Raw genomic sequence first — 19,034 nt, 5'->3', positions numbered from 1 at the left:
TTAAGGCCACTTTGACCAAATTTAAGCTTTTTTTTCCCAATTAAATTTAATAATTTAATTATAATTTCCAGCTATTGCCTGGAACCGGTGCTAACCACGTTGCGAACGTGGGATTAGCCATCTAGATGCCATTAAACTTGCACTTCCCCATGGCGCAAGCTCCCACTAGCTTAACCAGCTAATGTGCTCATCTAAAAATAGCCCCCTTTCACAACCAACTGAATGTGTACGGTTCCACTTATGCAAATGTCATACAAAAAAAAAATGCTGAACACAAACTAGAAATTCACACAAAAAAAAATTAGGAATAAAATAGTCTTATTAATTGGGTCTTTGGTAATTTAAGACCGTTGGAAACTGATTATTTATCATTTTTAAGGATTTTTAAGGCCTTAAATTTGGAAAAGCAAATTTAAGACTTTTTAAGACTTTTTAAGGACCCGCGGATACCCTGAAACATAAATAAATAAACCAGGACGTTGGTGTTGACCGGCAGTGTGACGAGCACACCAGCAGGTGCACTTCAGTCAATTTCATCTAAAAATTGGGGCACTTAAAATCCGCACTGGGGTTCCAATAAGCACGGGAAGAGCCGCGCTCTTCTGAAAATCAAACGTCTTCCAGAGTAAAATGTGGCAGAATTCATGTGGGTGGATTTCAATACTCGATCAGCAGAACGATTTCAACGTCATGCAACAACCGTACGACTATTTCACAAATTAAAAATTCAACAACAAAAAAAAAACTTCACAGTAAAATGTTTAAATCACATTCGCTCCGATCAGACGTGCATGCAGGATGAGAGAGAGAACGAACGCCATGCCAAAGTTTCCATCTTTGCTCGTGTTCCGCCGCCGTACCGGAACGTCACCCACCGCTTGTGCTGTTGCAGGAAAGTTTATGAGGTTTATGACGCCGTCATGGGAAATACGAGCCTCCTACCCTTCCTGACAGGCCTCATTTCAGGGGCAAAGAGCGTCCTCGAACCATAAAAACATTACATAAAGTGCTTCTGTCTAAATAAACAAACAATAAAAACAGTAAAAAACCGTTCCCAGAAAAGACGTATCAAAACAATGCACTTGGAGGAAATGGAGGACACCAAAGGACTCCTGCACTACAGACGGATGAGCGGGAGAGTTGTGTTTTGAGGAAAGAAACGAATAAAAGAAAGAAACACGATGAGTTCAGAGATGAACGGAGGTAAGGAGGGTAAGTTGTGTGGCTTTAGCCCAGAATCAGGCTGGACTTGCCCCCGGGAGGGTTTCGACGACCAGATGGTGCTCCTGCAGCAGGCTCCTCGGCCTGAGAGGGGTCGTCCTGCGGCTCGGGAGCTGGTTCTGGATCAGCAGCGCAGTTCTCTAAACGCAGATGTGGAGACGTGTCACATTTGCATCCCAGCCAGGTTCATCCCCATGTCCCCTTCTGGAAATCCTAAACACATTCTGCGTGTGTGCGTGTGTGTGTGTGTGTGCGTGTGTGTGGTGGTGGAGTTATCCTAACCCAAGAATAACGTTTGCTTTCCCCTGGCTTTATTTTCAATAGTCGTGTCTTGGTTCATCACTGAAACTGTTGGACAGACGGTCAGTAGCAGAAATGGTAGAAGACATTTTCTATGAGGTCATTGCGTGACGGACTTCCTTAAATGTATTTTCTGTCCTTCTTTTTGGTTTTTATTGAAATGAATTTTCAGAGATGATTGTGGAGGAGACTAACAAGAGTGTAAAGACAGGAATCCTGCTTACCGTTCTCACCTACTGAATTCTCTCCATCCTAAAGGAAAGAGAAAAAAAAGAGTTAGCTGCAACTTCCTGCACGAGCTCGAAGCCAAACATGGACATGGAGTCACATAAACATGCCCCCGAGCCCAGCACTTCCTCTTGTTAAGAGCTCAAGCAGCACTTCTCTTTTGTTGTTCTGGTCATCTTCGGAGTCGAACGAAGCTGTCCTCCGATCAGTTTAAGCCCAGGTTTAGCTAGGCGCGTTTACACCTAAAATAAACTGTGCAGGAGATTAACTGCTTAAGCATCTTTACTGCAAATCTAGTATTTAAAAGGAATCACAGGAAAATGTGAGTACATTTGTCCAGAAAGACGACCCCAGCCCTCAGAGACTCAACATTATGTAGCTAATACCAAACATTCCCCTTTGATCAGATTTTTTATCCCAACTATGTTAAAATAACAAAAACGATTGAACCGTAGTCCTAGTCGTGTCTGTGGATCGTGATGAATGTTGATACCATGGCACGCAGCTCTCCAGAGTGATTTGCAGCCGAGTTTCCACCTCTTCTCAGGGGGGCAGATGACTCTCCACACAGCACGCCTGAAGGCTTCCCTCCTGGAACATCATGGGTCACAGGTGAGATGTGTTACACCAGGTACCAAACAACAGGAATAAAAGCTAAGCATCCAGACAGGGTGGTGGAAATGAAACGGTGTGTTCAAAAAGACGTAATAATTATCAGATCCAGATGATAATGGAGTTAGCAGAACAGGAACATTGGTGGTTCCATGCCAGTGGGGCGTGGCACCCGTCAGTTGGAAGTTGATGCAGGTGTTCCTTCTCCTGCCAAAAGGTTGGTTTATGCTTGACACGTCCGCGAGGTCCGCGCGGCAAAATTGCGTCATTTTAACAACCACGCCCCTCCACCGTCTCCGCATGGCCCAAAATTTCCGCAACGTGCACCTAGGAAACTTTCTGGTTTATGCTCGACGCATTCACTTTCCGCTTGGTGATGCGGCTCGCGGATGGAACGCGCTTCACAACTAGCAGCGTTTATGGTTCATGCGGCTCGTCTCTGCGGTGAGCCAATATTCTCCCAAACTGTAGGGGGCAGCATGGAGCTCTACGGCATGCATCCAACACTACACCATAGTAGAAGTAGAAATGACTGTTTACAACATGGCATTCCAGCATTTTTAACAGCGTCCTCGTCTTTTCCGACAGTGCGAGCTATTTCTCTCCAAGAATTATTAACAACATGTTGATCACGGTGATCTCTGAGAGCTGAATCATACAAATGTCTGTATTTACGAACCTCTGCCGTACTAGTTCTTGCCGGTCTGCCATGTTTTTCCGCGTCCGTCCATCCGCGTGGTTAGAAATTTTCCGAGGTGCGCTGTGCGGAGATTTTGGGCCGTGCGGAGATGCGGTGGAGGGGCGTGGTTGTTAAAATGACGCAAAATGACGCAACTTTTCCGCGCGGAGTTTTGCGGACCTCGCGGACGCGTCAAGCATAAACCAACCTTAAGCACGCAGACGGTCAGACGCGGAAAAACATGGCGGACTGGCAAGAACTAGTATGGCAGAGGTTGGTAAATACAGACATTTGTATGATTCAGCTCTCAGAGATCACCGTGATCAACATGTTGTTAATAATTCTTGGAGAGAAATAGCTCGCACTGTCGGAAAAGACGAGGACGCTGTTAAAAATGCTGAAATGCTGTGTTATAAACAGTAATTTTTACTTCTACTATGGTGTAGTGTTGGGTGCATGCCGTAGAGCTCCATGCTGCCCCCTACAGTTTGGGAGAATATTGGCTCACCGCAGAGACGAGCCGCATGAACCATAAACGCTGCAAGTTGTGAAGCGCGTTCCATCCGCGAGCCGCATCACCGCGCGGAAAGTGAATGCGTCAAGCATAAACCAAGCTTAAAGTCAACCCACGTCTGCTGTAACCAGCCCAAGACCTGGCGGATTGGAGAAAGTTCAGAAGATGGCTAAAACAACAACATGTCAGTGTTCCAGAGCTGACCTGGGGTCAGACAACAGGCGTGTTTCCACTATTGGAACTCCTGGGTAATTTCACTGGACCTCCGCGGTATGCGTGTCTCCACCACAGGACCAGCCTGACAGCACCGTTTTCTGGGCCATTTCAGGGACCAACGTAATGCCTGAAATGGGTTATGTACTCGGAAAGGCCCAGTGAGATTGCTAGGTGAGACTCGTGGTTAGGAAATGACATCAGCAGACGTTTCTAAACAACCAGCATTTGTAAAAGTGGAAGTGTTGCTGGTGAAGCAGAGTGGACGGAAAAGAAAATAAGCAATGTTAGAAATCAGTTTCTAAACTCCCAACCAACACCGAAAGAAACGATGGAAATCTTCTGGTCATTGATTGCTACATTGTATGTCACACAGCTGCTCGCCTCACCTCCGGATGGATTAAATGACGGTGTACTTTTGACAGAATAGAAGCTCTCATGTTAATGATGTCCGTGGACACCTTTTGGCACTGATCATGTCACCCACTAACAAAGAAGCCACGATCGGCTGACATCTTAGCCAAGTTTATGGTAAATGGCCTGTGCCTTCTAAACCCCCCAAGACGCTTTACAACACAATCTGGGGTTCTATGGAGATACAACATCTGAGAGGACCGGGCCATCGTATCTCCATCTAGTCATTTTTCTCTCTCCCAGAGATTTTGCAGATTTCCCATAATGGAAACACGGATTATGGCTCCTCCCACCACATGAGCAGCTACTGACCCCTTTTCATGGCACCTTAATGACACCATAAAAATGTAACAGATTTATTTATTACTTTTAATCATTATCATTATCACTGATGGCATTACTCCTTTTCTTTCCAGTGTCTTGTCAGAACTGATGTCTGAGCGCCTAACCCTGCCACGCCTGATACCAAAACTTTATTACAAACATTTTTTAAAGCCCAACGGACTCAGAGACAGAAATTCATGAGAAAGGGGGGAGAGGAAAGGAAGGGGTGGGGAAAATAAAGTTCACAAAAAATGTACAAGAATCCACTTCTAGCAGCAGAAGCTGTGCCAGAGGCCCGGGGGATAACAATGGCAAGCCCCCAGGCCCACCCACACACTCCGGGGCACGTCAAGCTCGGAGCTCAGCGGCCCAGGACCCAAGGGCGCCCAACCCCGGCAGAGACCCAATGGAGCCCAGGGATCTGGACCCTACCAGGATGCCACTGGGAAAAAGCAGGCAGATGCCAAAAACTTCCAGCCCTCGACACCGAGAGCTGGCCGAGGCACCACCCACCAGCAGGAAATGTTGCAGGAGAAGTGTAGGCGAGGATGTTGTAGCACCACAAGATGTCCCAGGAGAGGAGAGGTGTCCAAGACCCCGCCTGACATATTCAGTCCCACACTCCCACCCTCATGCTCACACGTAAACACAAACTAAAGACAAACAACGTCATACACCCCATCATACTCCCCATACACACCCTACACAAACCCAACTGCAATCCCTTTTGGGTGATCAGCACCCCACCAAATCCTACCTGAGCAGTCAAACACACAGCCTTACGGAAAACCATACTGCATAACCTTCTTTTAGTGTTTCTGGCTGACTGCTGGACACTGATAACAAAACACACTCCCTGGTGTGTGTTTTAGCTTGCCCAGATCCTTGTAAATCTAATTATTTACATACCCATCTTTGCTCTGCATGTGCATCAAACTACACCCAAACCAGACTATTTCTTCTGGCTGCACAAACCGATCAGTCTACATCGAGGCCAAGTCACTGCTCTAATTAGTAAGAGCCAAGAAAATCCTAAATGCACGGTTCCCCCATAAAACTTGCTAAGCCTGGTGGTAGAGAAGCCCACAGGTGGCCGATCGTGTTTTTTGTTAAAAAAAAAATAGTTGTCAGAGAGTTTAAAATTATGACTAGAATGTATTGTTATAAGCTATTTATTAACAATACTAAATACATACAAAATTTTAATAAATAATAGTAAAATTTTCACTTAAATTTTATTGATATCAAATAAAGTCATTGCTGGTCACAAAAAAACAACAACAACAAAAAAGTGCAAATATGGCAAATGGGTAAAACCTGGGAACTCAGAGGCTGAGGAGGTATGCTGTGCTGTCAGACCTCTGCTTCTAGAGGACTTCCAGGTTAAAGACTAGCCTAGTGAACTAGACCAAATTCTTGCTTTGCAAAGGTTGGTCTTGGAACGCTCCATTGGAACCTCTGCAGCCCCTAGCAGCATTCTGGCTGGCCAATCACAGCTCTCTAGAGCAGGGGTGTCAAATTTACGGCCCGCGGGTCGGATTCGGCCAGCAAGCGGGTTAAATCCGGCCCACGAGATGGTTGTGTAAACTTTATTTTCCTACTTTACAATGTAGAGTGAAAATAAACGTATCTTTGTTAACGAGGTTTCTCTGTAATGAGTATAAATAAAACAAAGCTGCGCTCAAGGCTCACACAAGAACATGAATCACATCCTGAAGATGGCCGCCACTCAGGATGTGACTTCTGATGTTGATGTGCTGGTGAAAGCTAAAAGATGTAAAGTAAAATGAGTCAAATATACTTTAAGTGCTGCATGAAACTGATCTAGCCATGTGATCTGTAAGCTCTTTGAATCACTAAGGAATGTTTTTTTTATTTATTGATTTTTAATTTTTTTCAAATTTTCAAATACACTTCAGGTGTTGTACTTGTACTATTTTGGATACACTGTCCTCAGAATCCAGCTTTGTTTTATATTGATTGTATTAAAACAAAGAAAACAATCTGAAGTTGTTTTTAATTTACCGGTCCGGCCCACTTGGGACTAGATTTCCCTCGATGTGGCCCCTGAGCTAAAATGAGTTCGACACCCCTGCTCTAGAGCATATATATATGCCTTAATAATCAGCTTTCGATATCAGTCATTAGCAACAAAATTCTTTAAAAATCTGTCGGTAAAAAAAAAAAAAAAACATTAAAAAACCATATCGGTCGGCCTCTACTCTAAAGCGCTGGTGAGCTGTTTGAACTTTACTGGGAAAGTTTTTGTGACGTTTCTAATAAAAGGGTAGGTCAACAAGTGGGAACACACTGCCCGCTGTTAGGTCCGCGACAGTCTGACCCACATTATGCCTGACATTCATATGGAACCATGTTTCTTTGTCACATTCTACAAGAAATTTACTCTGCTTCAGAGAAAATAACTGAATGAAAAGGTTCCACTTTCACTCTGAATACAATAGCTCACAATAACTAGATATTTCAGTTGAATCAAAACCAAATTAGTCACTTCCTGTTGGAAGGGATTTTCCTCGACCTCTGGGTCTCTGACCACTGCTCATGCAGAGGAGTAATTAAGGATTGATATTTTCCCCCAAAGAAAGAATTAAAACTCCACACGTCACCAACTACCACTACACTGCACCATTTGTATAACTGTAAAGCACATTGATTTGCCTCTGTGTTTGAAATGTGCTCTTATAAATAACGCTGCCTTGCCTTGTGTACTTTGTAGGGTTTTAGCTTTTTTTTCCACTTAAGTGCGTTAAAACTCCAACAGATATGATGTAAACGATAAGACATGGGGTGACGGTGGCACAGGAGTTAAGTGCTCGCCCCGTAATCGGAAGGTTGCTGGTTCGAGCCCCGCTCAGTCTGTCGCTGTCGTTGTGTCCTTGGGCAAGACACTTAACCCACGTTGCCTGCTGGTGGTGGTCGGAGGGACTGGTGGCGCCAGTGCTCGGCAGCCTCGCCTCGGTCAGTGCGCCCCAGGGCAGCTGTGGCTACATTGTAGCTCATCCCCCCCAGTGTGTGAATGTGTGTGTGAATGGGTGAACGACTGATTGTGTTGTAAAGCGCCTTGGGGGGTCTCAAGAACTCTAGAAGGCGCTATATCAAATACAGGCCATTTACCATTTACATATGGTGGAGGCAGGGATGGGTACCGAATTCGGTACTTTTTAAGGTACCGACCGAATTCCACAGTACCGACCGAGCACCGATTCACGTCATTTCAAACGGTGCCTCGTTTCGGTACCCGTCCTTCACAACGAGAACTTGCCAAGACAGCTGCGCATGCGCAAGAGCGTTATGTTGTCGGTCGCTGCGAGCCAGTTGTAAACAGAGCAGCATGGTAGAAAGAACGCACGCTAAAGCTTGGGTCCACTTCACTAAATGTGATGGGTAACTGGGTGATGATGAAACCAGTGACAACGATCTAAGTGAGACATCCTCATCTTAATCTGCTCCGGTAGGTAAATATAATTAGCTTGATATGTTAGCTTCCGTTTCACTAATGGTGCGTTCGCTTTCTCCTCGGAAATTCTAACTTCCCAGTAGGAAAAATCAAATGAAAAAAGACGGCAAAAGGAATGAAGATACACAGTAAATTTAGTTCACAGTAAAGATGTTTGCTTCAGTTTAATTATCAGCTTATAAAACTACAAGGACCATGTTAAAATACAAACAGTTGTGTGTTATTTATCGTGATATTTATCAAATATTGTTATATATTGAGAAAAATATATATTTAATTATAAAAGAGAATTAAAATAATAAACACTCAAAAGTATCGAAAATTGGTACCGTTAAGTACCGGTATCGATTCCTAGGTACCGGGAATTTGTACCGGATTGATTCAAATGTCAAAGGTACCCATCCCTAGGTGGAGGTCAGAGGTCAGTAATCCAGTCCAAATGGATCCATGTTGGAAATGGTCCCAACTTGGTTCTATGAGGAACTTTACACTGAGCATTTTATTCCGCCATCAACAGGTTCCTTTAACACAACATCTGACCTCAAACTACTCCCCAAAACAACCGGTTGCAGAAATGGTGCAGCTTAGGTGTGTTCTTGCTGTGTCGTGGTTCTAATTCCATGCTTTTGTTCTTTTTAAACACTACAAAACAGGCAAACAAAACTGTTTCTGTGTTTAAAAAGAACGAAAGCATGGAGAAATGGTGCAGGCTGTTGAATCCCTGTTGAGCTCAGGCATTTGATTTCATGCTGATCAAGATCATTTCCCCAAGATGATGTTTACTCTACGGATTTTACCTTTAAATGGGGTTTTCAGGCCATCTTCTGAATTATTTTCATATAATACTTGATATTTGGTGACTTGTTGAGTAATGTGTATTTTTCACAACCACAGTTTGAAATGAGTCAAAAATGATCCTTTTGAGCACAAGCATCAGGATCTTACTCTCCTTTAGAAACACACACTTGATTAAAAAAACCAAAACAAGTTCAGTGATTGGGTCAGGTGTAAACCATTCTAAATCAATTAAACCTGTTAAGCCACATCGGTTGTTTAGTAGAGAAGAAAAAAGAAAAAGCATGAACTACTGCAGTCAAACTAAAATGAGACTAGTTTTCCTTTCGGTATCCGTTTTATTTTTTTTTTAGCTCATCAGTAGCGTTATTAGGAGCAGAAGCCTCCTTTAAAAGCCACGTTTGTTAGTTTTTGTAAAATGTGATCCAACTGATCTATGCTCACGTGTTTCCTCATATCAGACAAAGTCCAAGACAATCAGATTAGATGCGTCTGTGACACCGACGATATGGCAACACGTACTGCTGGATCCTTTAAAATGTTTTGATCAGTTTGGCAGAACGGACTTCTGATCCTCCTCTGAACTTGATCGGCCCCTGAGGTCTTGGACTAGGACCAGACTTGGGCCTTAAGAACTGTGGCCGGCCCTAAGGACCAGCCAGTAGACCAGGTCTTACCACTGGCTGACCTCTGATGCCCGCTTTGATTTTTAAACTAACATCATTTACACTTGAACATGGATTTCTAAATATATTAGTTCTGGTATTTTATTGGGCACAAATCAGCATATCAATGTTTTTTGCCCAAGGACACTCTGGAACGCTGCAGGGAATCAAACCCTCAATCCACTGACTGAAGGACCACAGCTAAAGTGGCCATCAGACCTTGTGGCTTTGAGTGCGTGATGTGCCATGTCTAAAACGGTCCTGACAGAAACAGTTCTCCATTCTTAATCTCTGTTAGAGAATGTGCTGAATCGGTTTTGTCTGCTCGGGTCGACACATCAGAACTGTTAGTGTTATAAACTATAATCTCACACAATCCTTAGGTCACAACCCTAAAGCTACAGCTGTTCTACCAACTTTGACTACAGCAGCCTGAACGTGACCCAACGAGACGGACCGCTAGTTCACAAGTCTAACTCGTGCCGCACCAGCTGAGAAACACTAGTCTCCATATCCTGTTCCTTAACAGCCTGCTAAAGTAAAGTTCAGCTTGCTGAAGTGTGAGTTAATAAAGTTTCATCAAGTCTGATGTTCATCTATATAAATATGCTTGGAATTTAAGTTTGTTCACAACACAACAGTCATGGGAAAAAAAATAATAATCTGACGTGTCACATGTAGGGATGCATCGATCAGGTTTTTTGCTGCCGATCACGATACCGATATCAAAGAATACCGATCACCGATACCGATATCAAAGAATACCGATCACCGATACCGATCACGTGGATTGGCCAGAAATGTTCTACAACATTATAATGAGTGCTACAAACTACATGATCTGGGAATAAAGGAAATGTAACCTAATCTAAAATGGTCTGTATTAGGGTTGTCACGGTGTGAAAATTTAACCTCACGGTTATTGTGACCAAAATTACCACGGTTTTCGGTATTATCGCTGTATTTTTTTTTAAACGTGCTACATTTTCACACGATTAAATAAACCCTGTATGTCAGGAAATATTGTCCTCAGTTTGTGTCTAAATGTTGCCTAAAATGTGTTATTTTGTAATTATGTTGTTTATTTGTTTACATTTTTCCCCTTTAGTCTTTAAAATACCAAAATTTGCCCATAACTTAATAGTTTTTGTCTGGTTGATGTCATCATTTTAAAAATATTAGATCAGATGATACTCAATACTCAAGTAGCTTTCTAATCAGATACTTTTTTACCCTTACTTGAGTAATAAACCCTATATCAGGAAAATATCGTCCTCGGTTTGTGTCCTTCCAGTGAGCTTTGCAGATGTGGGAAAATGTCATCAGGCAGTAATCGTTGTTAAATTCATAATTATTCTCGGAGAGAGACCAACTCTTATCTGCCCCTGGGAGCCCCGTAATGCATAGCGTCATTTCAACATGGCGGTGTCCGCGACACGGTTTATATGCATGTGTATCATGACAGACTCAATAAGTCAAGCAGCTGATTCTGAGCCAGAAGACGTTCTAACAGTAGAAACTGTTGTAAAATTAACGGATTAGCAGAAATTGGTCCTTACCCTGTGTGATTCATCACTGCACATGGTGCTGGCTGGTCACTTCACATGTCAGTACTGAACCAATACCCTGACCCCCAAATTCCACTACCTCCGCTCCGGTCCGCCCCCGCCTTCCGCAGCCGCTCGCTTCCGAACTCAATTTTTACTGGTACCCGCTCTACAACGGCTCCGCTCCGGTGCGGAGACCTGAGGTGCGCAAACAAGCATGCGCGGGATTTTCTAGATCTTGCGATACAGTCCGAGCAATAAACGCGGAAGTTAGATCCAAACACCCGTTGTGTGGGAGAAGCATCGGCATGAACTGTTTAATCTGCCCATCATTTGTGTTGAGAGGTCAGCAGTGTTTGGATCAACTAAGTGTGACTACTTTGATAGTGGAAACTGTATTTATGGCTTATTTTTGTGCATTTAAACTTCAGCCGCCATTGATAGTTGTTAAAAGTTGTTAAACCTGTGCATATGAAACAAAAAACGCCTTTTGTTTATCGATTTATTGTGAAAAACGGAAGTTGTGCGTGCTCCTTTTCCTGTTGAGCCGTTGTGATTCCTGTCCATTGACTGCGGAGGTGCTCCGGCGTCCGGCAAAAATAGGATTGATTCTATTTTTGCCGGATGCCGGAACAGAGGGCAGCGCACGGCGCCGCGCTGCCGGAGCACGGCCGCAGTAGTGGAATTGCTCTGATTGACTAGAACGGGACCGATTTTGCTCCGGCGTTCGTGTCGGAGCGGAGCGGAGCGGAGGTAGTGGAATTTAGGGGTGACGGCTGGAAAATGTGTTCTGTTGTTGCACTACCACCTCTAAACACCAGATGTCTCTGTCTGTAGTGTCATGTTCCATATTCAAGGGAAGCCCTGGCGGAGAACGAAGTGTTGCTTCTGTAAGCCAATTACCTCCTGTTAGCTGCTAGCATCAACAGAGTAACTTGTACTCATAGGTGTAGCAACAACAGTAGTGATGGTGACGTTTGTATGCCACGCATTTGCTCTAATATTACAAACGCTAATGATCAATTTAATCCTGCTACGTTACAGTGTTAAAGAAGTGCTCCTCTTTAATGGAAGTTTGTTACTAAGCAAAAAAAAAGACTATTTTAGTTAGTTGGATACATTTGTGAACACAAGTCATTTTTGTGTACAATTTATTTTTGGTTTTATGTGCCTAACTCCGTTTGACTGTAGTATTTGTATGAACAGGTTACACAGTTGATTAAAAGTTGTTTGATAAACGATCATCTCGTCTTTATTAATAGATGGCACACAGCTGATCAAACTTCAAACCAGAAGCTAATGATGGGTATATTAGAGCATCCTGGTGCAACAAGTTTAACTGTTGACACGATTAGCCGACTATTAAAATAGTTTTTTGTGGCACCCAAATAGTTAAAAATATTCAGGAAAAAAATAAAAACAAAAAAACGAATGAAGTCGTTCTCTTGCATTTGTACAGTTGAACCAGAGTTTTATTTTTTTAGTGTTTCTTTACCACACACCCTGGAGAGATAACGCGTCCAGCATGTCTGGTTTGAGGCGCGGCTCTCCTGTATTGCAGTGAGCCGCACTAAAGTTTCATCTCCATCTCTCTCTCTCGCTCTGCTGTCCGACCCGACTTGGCCCGCTCTATTAACCCTCCCACTGTCTTTATGGGTGACCCCGCGAGGAAAGTTGACCATTGAGCAGGATTGATGGTTTATCCCCTGAGGTCCATGTGGCAGAGGTGAGGTGGTGCTCATTCCTCACCCCCGCCACGTGGACCATCATTGTTGTCAACTAAAATCCCTCATTTTCTCTGCGAGTCACTAAAGAGTTTAGATAAACATTTTATAAACGTACTGTGTGATGAAAGACCTTTGTGTGTGCACAAGCCTTGCTTTTATGTGGAACTACATTAATTAAAATAATCATTTAAGCTCACATTGGCTCACGTTGACTCTAAATGACTTCCTCTGGTGCACAGCAATAGGGAGTCTCCTCCCTTTCCCGTCCGGATCCGGAAGAATAAAAAAATGAATGATTGCAAGTCAACAGGGCTAAAAGAGCATCTTTCTAATCTGCTTTGTCTTACGCCCTGAATCGAACAAATGTTGTACTTCTAGTCAGGGATGTGTATTTTTGAAATTCTGGCAATACGATACATATCACGATACAGGGGAGACGATACGATATATCACGATATATTGTGATACATTCAGTCAGACGTTACAAGCAATTTTTTTACTGAATTTATTGTAAGAATGTTCAATAAACAGTCCAAACTGATACGTAACATGTTTAACATGAGGTATCTGAACCATGATGGAGGGATTTACATTTCAATGGTGGAAACAAAACCCGTTGCACACTGCTGCCAACTAGCGGGTGGCGATTGAATTGCACAAAACGAAAAGAAAATACACAAAAGTTTGCATGTAAATTCTTTCAAGATTTAGATACACGGCTTTTGAATATCGATGTAATAATCGCAGAAAAAATATCACGATATATTGCCATATCGATATTTCCGATACACGGCTTTTGGATATCGATATAATATTGCTGGAAAAAATATCACGATATATTGCCATATCGATATTTTCTTACATCCCTACTTCTAGTTAAATGAATAGTAATGATGTGTTTCGACCACGCCAGCCACGTACTTTGAGATTTATCACATACCTGCAAACTCGGAGGGTATGAAAATGGCCTTGGGAAGACCCATAAAGGCAAATCTGCTAAAGTCCTCGACAGAAAACTGTTATTTAGTGGTGATTTTGTTCGATTTAAAGAACTTTAAGCTCAAAACCGCTGCAAAAAGTTAAAGCACTCATACTCACTGAGCGCCGCTGCCGCCTCGTCATCTGCAGCGTGCCGTCTCTGACTGATTGGTCAAATAACGACACATGACTAACACACTTGAACATAGATTGTTTGTGAATAAGAACTAGTCCACACGTCCCCTCATTTCTTTGATTCTCATAAGAGTGACTGAAACCCAACGCTGAAACCCGACAAGAAACCGCCCACCTCCAAAAAAGCAAAAACTCATCAGATCTACACGATTCACGTGAACGTCACATTTAGTTTCATAAACAGCAATTTTCACCGAAAAGCACGACTCTAACAACACATGTTGTACTTCTAGTTAAATGAATAGTAATGATGTGTTTCGACCACGCCAGCCACATACTTTGAGATTTATCACATACCTGCAAACTCGGCTACGTCACAAGGTACGTCACATATATAATGTCACCACAGAATCTCAGGGTATATACAGCAATCCTTAAGTAAAATTTACTACTTTTTAATACTTTTTTTTACTACCTTCGGAATTTTTTTAAAACCATCACAACACTTAATTGCAAGTGTTAATCAGCGACCTATTTACACATATTTTAACATATATAACATACAAAAAGAATAGACTTAGAGACTCACTGATGTTGACAACGTATTGCACATATTTATTTTACTTAGAAAATAAGCCAGGCACTTCTGTTCAGCGGTTCAGACAGTTGACCACGAGGCCTGAAATGATGCAGAACGACCACTGAATATGACGTCATCATTATGTGACCGGATATGCTAAAGTAGGGCTGCTCGATTGTGGCAAAAACAATAATCACGATTATTGTGACTGAAATTGAGATCTCGATTTTTTAAGACGATTTTTCAATTTATGTAGATTTTTGTTTTTGTTTTTATTCAGTCATAAAATTGCTCAGGGCACAATCAGGGCAAAAATAAACAAGATGATCACTAAAATAACTCCCGATTCCCAGTATAAAAAGACCAATATACTTGTGGCAAGGTGGATAAACGAGAGCCCAGGCAGGATTCGATCCCCAGACTCCCAGGTGAGAGTCATACTCTCTAACCAGTCAGCCAAAGAGACATCCCCTTGGCCAAGTAGCCAGGATGCATGATCTATCAGGACACTGTGACAGGACACTCACACTGTCACATACTTATAGCTCATAGTTTATAAACCAAGGGCTATAGACCTTGGTTTAACTCATTTAAGTCTAACCAGTACAGACCCAAATACCAATATCTTGCAAATACTGACAACAAGAATTATACAGTGGCATTTATAACAAATACATGCAAATTGATGTTCACAAAATTTTGCATAACATTTATTGAGTCGTGTCAAGGTGCTGTAGGAGCGTGCACTAGCACCGTGTCCTCAGAGAGATTAGTTATTAGTTATCAGCGTGAGGAACTCATTTCTACCTTATTTATAAACTATTTATTTACAAGTCGTCCATCAGTTAATGTAATAATTGTCCCAACCACAGCTGCACCCCCCACCCCCCAACCCAGTCTCACAGCTATCAGGGGCAAACTGCACGCGCCGCACGCGCACATTTAGCCGTTTTTAGCGGCTCAGGAGTCCGCAGGTGCGGTGTGTGTGTCACTCACTCTGGTTAATCCAACAAGAAGCCGGCTCCGAGAGCTGTCTTAAGCGACCGACACATCACTACATCATTCCCTTTCCTAATGTCCTGAAGAACGGTCAGGAGCGCAGGCGGAGTGTTTAGCTAACCTGCAGGAAATGTCGACGACAGTTATCCAGAAAGTAGCTAAGGGTTACCAGAGATGTTTCTGAGGTGTTCGCCAGGTACTTTTAAGATTTAAAAAGTCAAGAAGGGGGTCTGAGAAGCTGTTGGAAATAGCGTCAAAGTCGCCAAGTTGGCAACACTGTGAGGAGCGCTTCATTTGCAACTCAGGGCAGCGTAAGTGGGAGGAGCAAATAATCGGCTTGTTTTGTTTTTATAATCGTTCAAAACATTTCATTCGGAATATATTTCTATGTCGATGTTCAGAATACGACACCTGATAGTCTGAAAAAATTAATACCTAATTTGGAAAAAATAATACCTCTGTGACCAAATTTAACACTTTTAATGGCCTTAAATTTGACTATTTTTATTTATCACTTTTTAATACTTTTTAAAACCCCGCGGACACCCTGAATCTCCTCTGCCCTAGCGTAGCTGCTACTTACCACATGACAAGATTTATGGTGGTTATTTCCTCCTGTGGGAAGGATTAGAAGTTTGCTAAACTGACATCCATTTTTCCTCTACTCTTCTCTGTTGCTACTTCCAGCAGGATGACGCACCATGTCATAAACTTTAGGGTCAAGTTTAAAATCCTGATTTTTGTTTTTAAGGCCCTGAACAGTCTGGCACCGGATTACCTGTCAGATCTTGTCACTAGATATGTGCCAAACCGGGAGTTGAGGTCTGCTGTTTGCCTGCTGCTTCGTGTTCCATTAATGAAATACAAAACGCGGGGGCAGCGTGCTTTTGTCCATGCTGCTCCGACACTCTGGAATGCACTTCCTCTTTCGGTGAGGCTGGCACCATCCCTCCTCAGGTTCAAATCGCTGCTGAAGGCTCACTTTTACGACCAGGCATTTTTAAATCCCTGACTTTTATTATGTTATTGTGTCTTTTTATTGACTGTAATTATCTGCCTTGTTGTGCATTTTATTGTTGACCGTGTACTGTTTTATATTGTGTTTTTACTTTTTATTCTGTACAGCACTTTGGTCGGCGGCCATGCCGTTTTTAAATGTGCTTTATAAATAAAGATGGTATGGTATAAAGCTGGAATCGTCTCAGACTGGCTTCTTGAACATGACAATGAGTTCACTGTACTCAGATGGTCTCCACAGTCAGATCTCAGTCCAATAGAGCACTTTTGGGATGTGGTGGAACAGGAGATCATGGATGTGCAGCCGACCAATCAGCAGCAACTGTGTGATGCTACCATGGACCAATATCTCTGAGGAATGTTTCCAGTACCTTGTTGAATCGACACGAAGGATAAGGCAGTTCTGAAGGCAAAAGGGGGTCCAACCCAGTACTAGTAACGTGTATCCAATCAAGTGGCCAGTGTGTACATTCATCTCTTTACGTAGCTACATTTATTTAACGAACATCTGAGGGACTGGAGGAGGAACCATTCAGTTATTGCTGATTGGTGTAATACCTGGAGGGTTGTTCCTTCGATTGGCGTAAGGGTCTTCTGGCTCAGCAAAAACACTGGAGGCCATTTTGTTTTTCCTGACAGGGACCTTCTCCTCATCTGCACCAAGTGAAATGTTGGAGCCGCCACCAGGAGGGCGCAACACCCTGGAAAGAGAGTCAGCACTTATCAGCAGCTGCAGCTGGATTCTTCTGTTTTGTTGTGAATGGCATCAGCTTGTTAATGTTTGCTCTGAATAAAAAAAAAACAGGGTTGAGCAAGTAGATAACATTAAAAATGACATAAAATAAATTTAGGTCATAATAAATGTATTCATGTGTGTTCATTAAATGAATCAGGATCAAGACCATATTTATGCTGCACCCAACATTTGTAATGAGTTAAGGGAGTAATGGTAAGTGTGATCCTTGACATGTTATTAGATCAGTTCACGTTAACAAGAACAAAAGCTAAGTGCAATCACTCAGAAAACTCTAGGCTCTAGACTCTCATCCACAAATTAGGACTTGCTGCTGGGACGTGGTAGCCTAGTGAACTAGACCAAACTCTTGCTTTGCAAAAAATATATTTATTTAGTCTGGTTTGTCAGGCTAGGGATGTGGGACTGTCACTCACACTCAAACATTTTAGGGCAATGCTCATGAAAATTGGTTATTTTATAAATAGGACATTTCTGATTGTGTTTTTGCACAGCTGAGAGACAGATTTCCTTCTTGTTTAGTCAGCTCAAATAACAGCAATCAGGTGTGGGACTGCCCTGCTGCATCATTTTATGAGACATTATTGCTTTCCTTCATTAGGTATACATTATTAAACAGGCAACTGAGTGCATGCTAAAATATTTTTAGTGCATACATGGTCCTTTTTTTCACAAACATCCAATAACACTGGATAGTTTTTTTATGTTTAAAGATCTAACCTTTTTTTGCTCACTTTTGTATACATTAGTAAACATAAAAATAGCTAAATCCTCAAAAGCACGTGTATATGTAAGGTGACAGACAATAACTAGCTCCGTATAAAGGCTTGATGTCAGGCGTGGCCCTCGTTTCCAACAGGCACCACGCTGGACAGGCTTATTGTACATCTGCTGTTGTCTTGACAACTGATCTGGAATCTGCGGAGGCCCCACCCTAATGGAGTGACCATCTGATGCCGCTGATGGTTTTCAGACTATGAAAAAGAAAGCTGTTTATGCAAAGAATTGCTTTCAAATTAGAACAATTAAATGCTTGCAGTACCATCACCTCCAGGCCAGTATGTGCTAGCTACGCAGCCCCCCCTGCATAAAATGGCAAGGCTACGTAGCTAGCACGAATGCTAACTAGCTAAACAGCTATCGTTGCGAATAGCAAGGTGTGGTGTTTTCATCACAGTTCCGTTATTTATTAACCGATCAATAAAACTGTTGAAGTAAATAATTTTAAATATGAGATGGTAGAGTAAAAAAACGTAACTTCTTGGTTATTAGTCTCAAACGGTTTAACAAGTCTGCCCGACGCCTTTTACCTGGAACTGCTTTTAGAGCCGGGCTCCATCCCTTGAAATGTCGTAGTAGTCGTCATTTCTGTAGCAAATGCCGAACGCTATAAATAACCCTGTCAAGATGAACGCAAACTACACTTCTGTTAAACGCTTCACCACCTCATCATTGTCTAAGCCAGCTAGCGTTTCTTGAACATCAGCATCCACCTGCCTCCGGTCCGAGTAGCCAGGGCACGGTAAGATACTTCCGGGCGGCTTTTCAAAATAAGACGCGCTATGACAAACTTTGCGGCATGCTTTTGTCCAACATTTTTAATTAACATTGATCAATAAAAACGTTCCGCAATAACACCGACAGCATGGCCTTTTTAAATCGTTCCTTCATTTTATTTCAAGAAGGGCTGTCGTTCACTCTACTCCTCCAAACTGCAGGAAAACTGGATTTTATCTCGTTTAATACATTTAAAACCAGATAAGAGCCCCATTGTACCTGCCTTCTTTCATTTTGTATATAACATGTGTAATTTTACAGCTACCTTTGCTGCCTCTTGGCCAGGACTCCCATGAAAAT

The 19,034-nt window shown here is 42.6% G+C and overlaps 1 protein-coding gene across 1 annotated transcript; it reads right to left on the bottom strand.

Annotated features, from left to right (window-relative positions):
* Window positions 1–1,105: 1,105 nt before the first annotated feature.
* jpt1a (Jupiter microtubule associated homolog 1a) lies at window positions 1,106–18,771 on the bottom strand. The gene is made up of 5 exons (XM_015954442.3): window positions 18,488–18,771; window positions 16,982–17,124; window positions 2,243–2,340; window positions 1,746–1,773; window positions 1,106–1,361 (listed from the first exon to the last, which is right to left on the bottom strand). Exons 1-5 carry the CDS (start codon window positions 18,541–18,543, stop codon window positions 1,228–1,230), a joined length of 459 nt encoding a protein of 152 aa, XP_015809928.1. The 5' UTR covers window positions 18,544–18,771; the 3' UTR covers window positions 1,106–1,227.
* Window positions 18,772–19,034: the final 263 nt, after the last annotated feature.

This window comes from Nothobranchius furzeri, chromosome 7 (genome assembly GCF_043380555.1).
Source record: "Nothobranchius furzeri strain GRZ-AD chromosome 7, NfurGRZ-RIMD1, whole genome shotgun sequence".
NCBI classification, from domain to species: Eukaryota; Metazoa; Chordata; class Actinopteri; order Cyprinodontiformes; family Nothobranchiidae; genus Nothobranchius; species Nothobranchius furzeri.
This window is presented reverse-complemented; position numbering and strand designations above follow the sequence as displayed.

What these genes read in the sequence shown, in the direction of transcription:
- jpt1a (XM_015954442.3), bottom strand. Translation starts at nt 18,543, where the DNA reads ATGACGACTACTACGACATTTCAAGGGATGGAGCCCGGCTCTAAAAGC. An exon ending in GGCTCTAAAAGCAGTTCCAG is followed by an intron (nt 17,125 to 18,487) that starts GTAAAAGGCGTC and finishes CTCTCTTTCCAG; the next exon opens with GGTGTTGCGCCCTCCTGGTG. An exon ending in TCGAAGGAACAACCCTCCAG is followed by an intron (nt 2,341 to 16,981) that starts GTATTACACCAA and finishes ATGATGTTCCAG; the next exon opens with GAGGGAAGCCTTCAGGCGTG.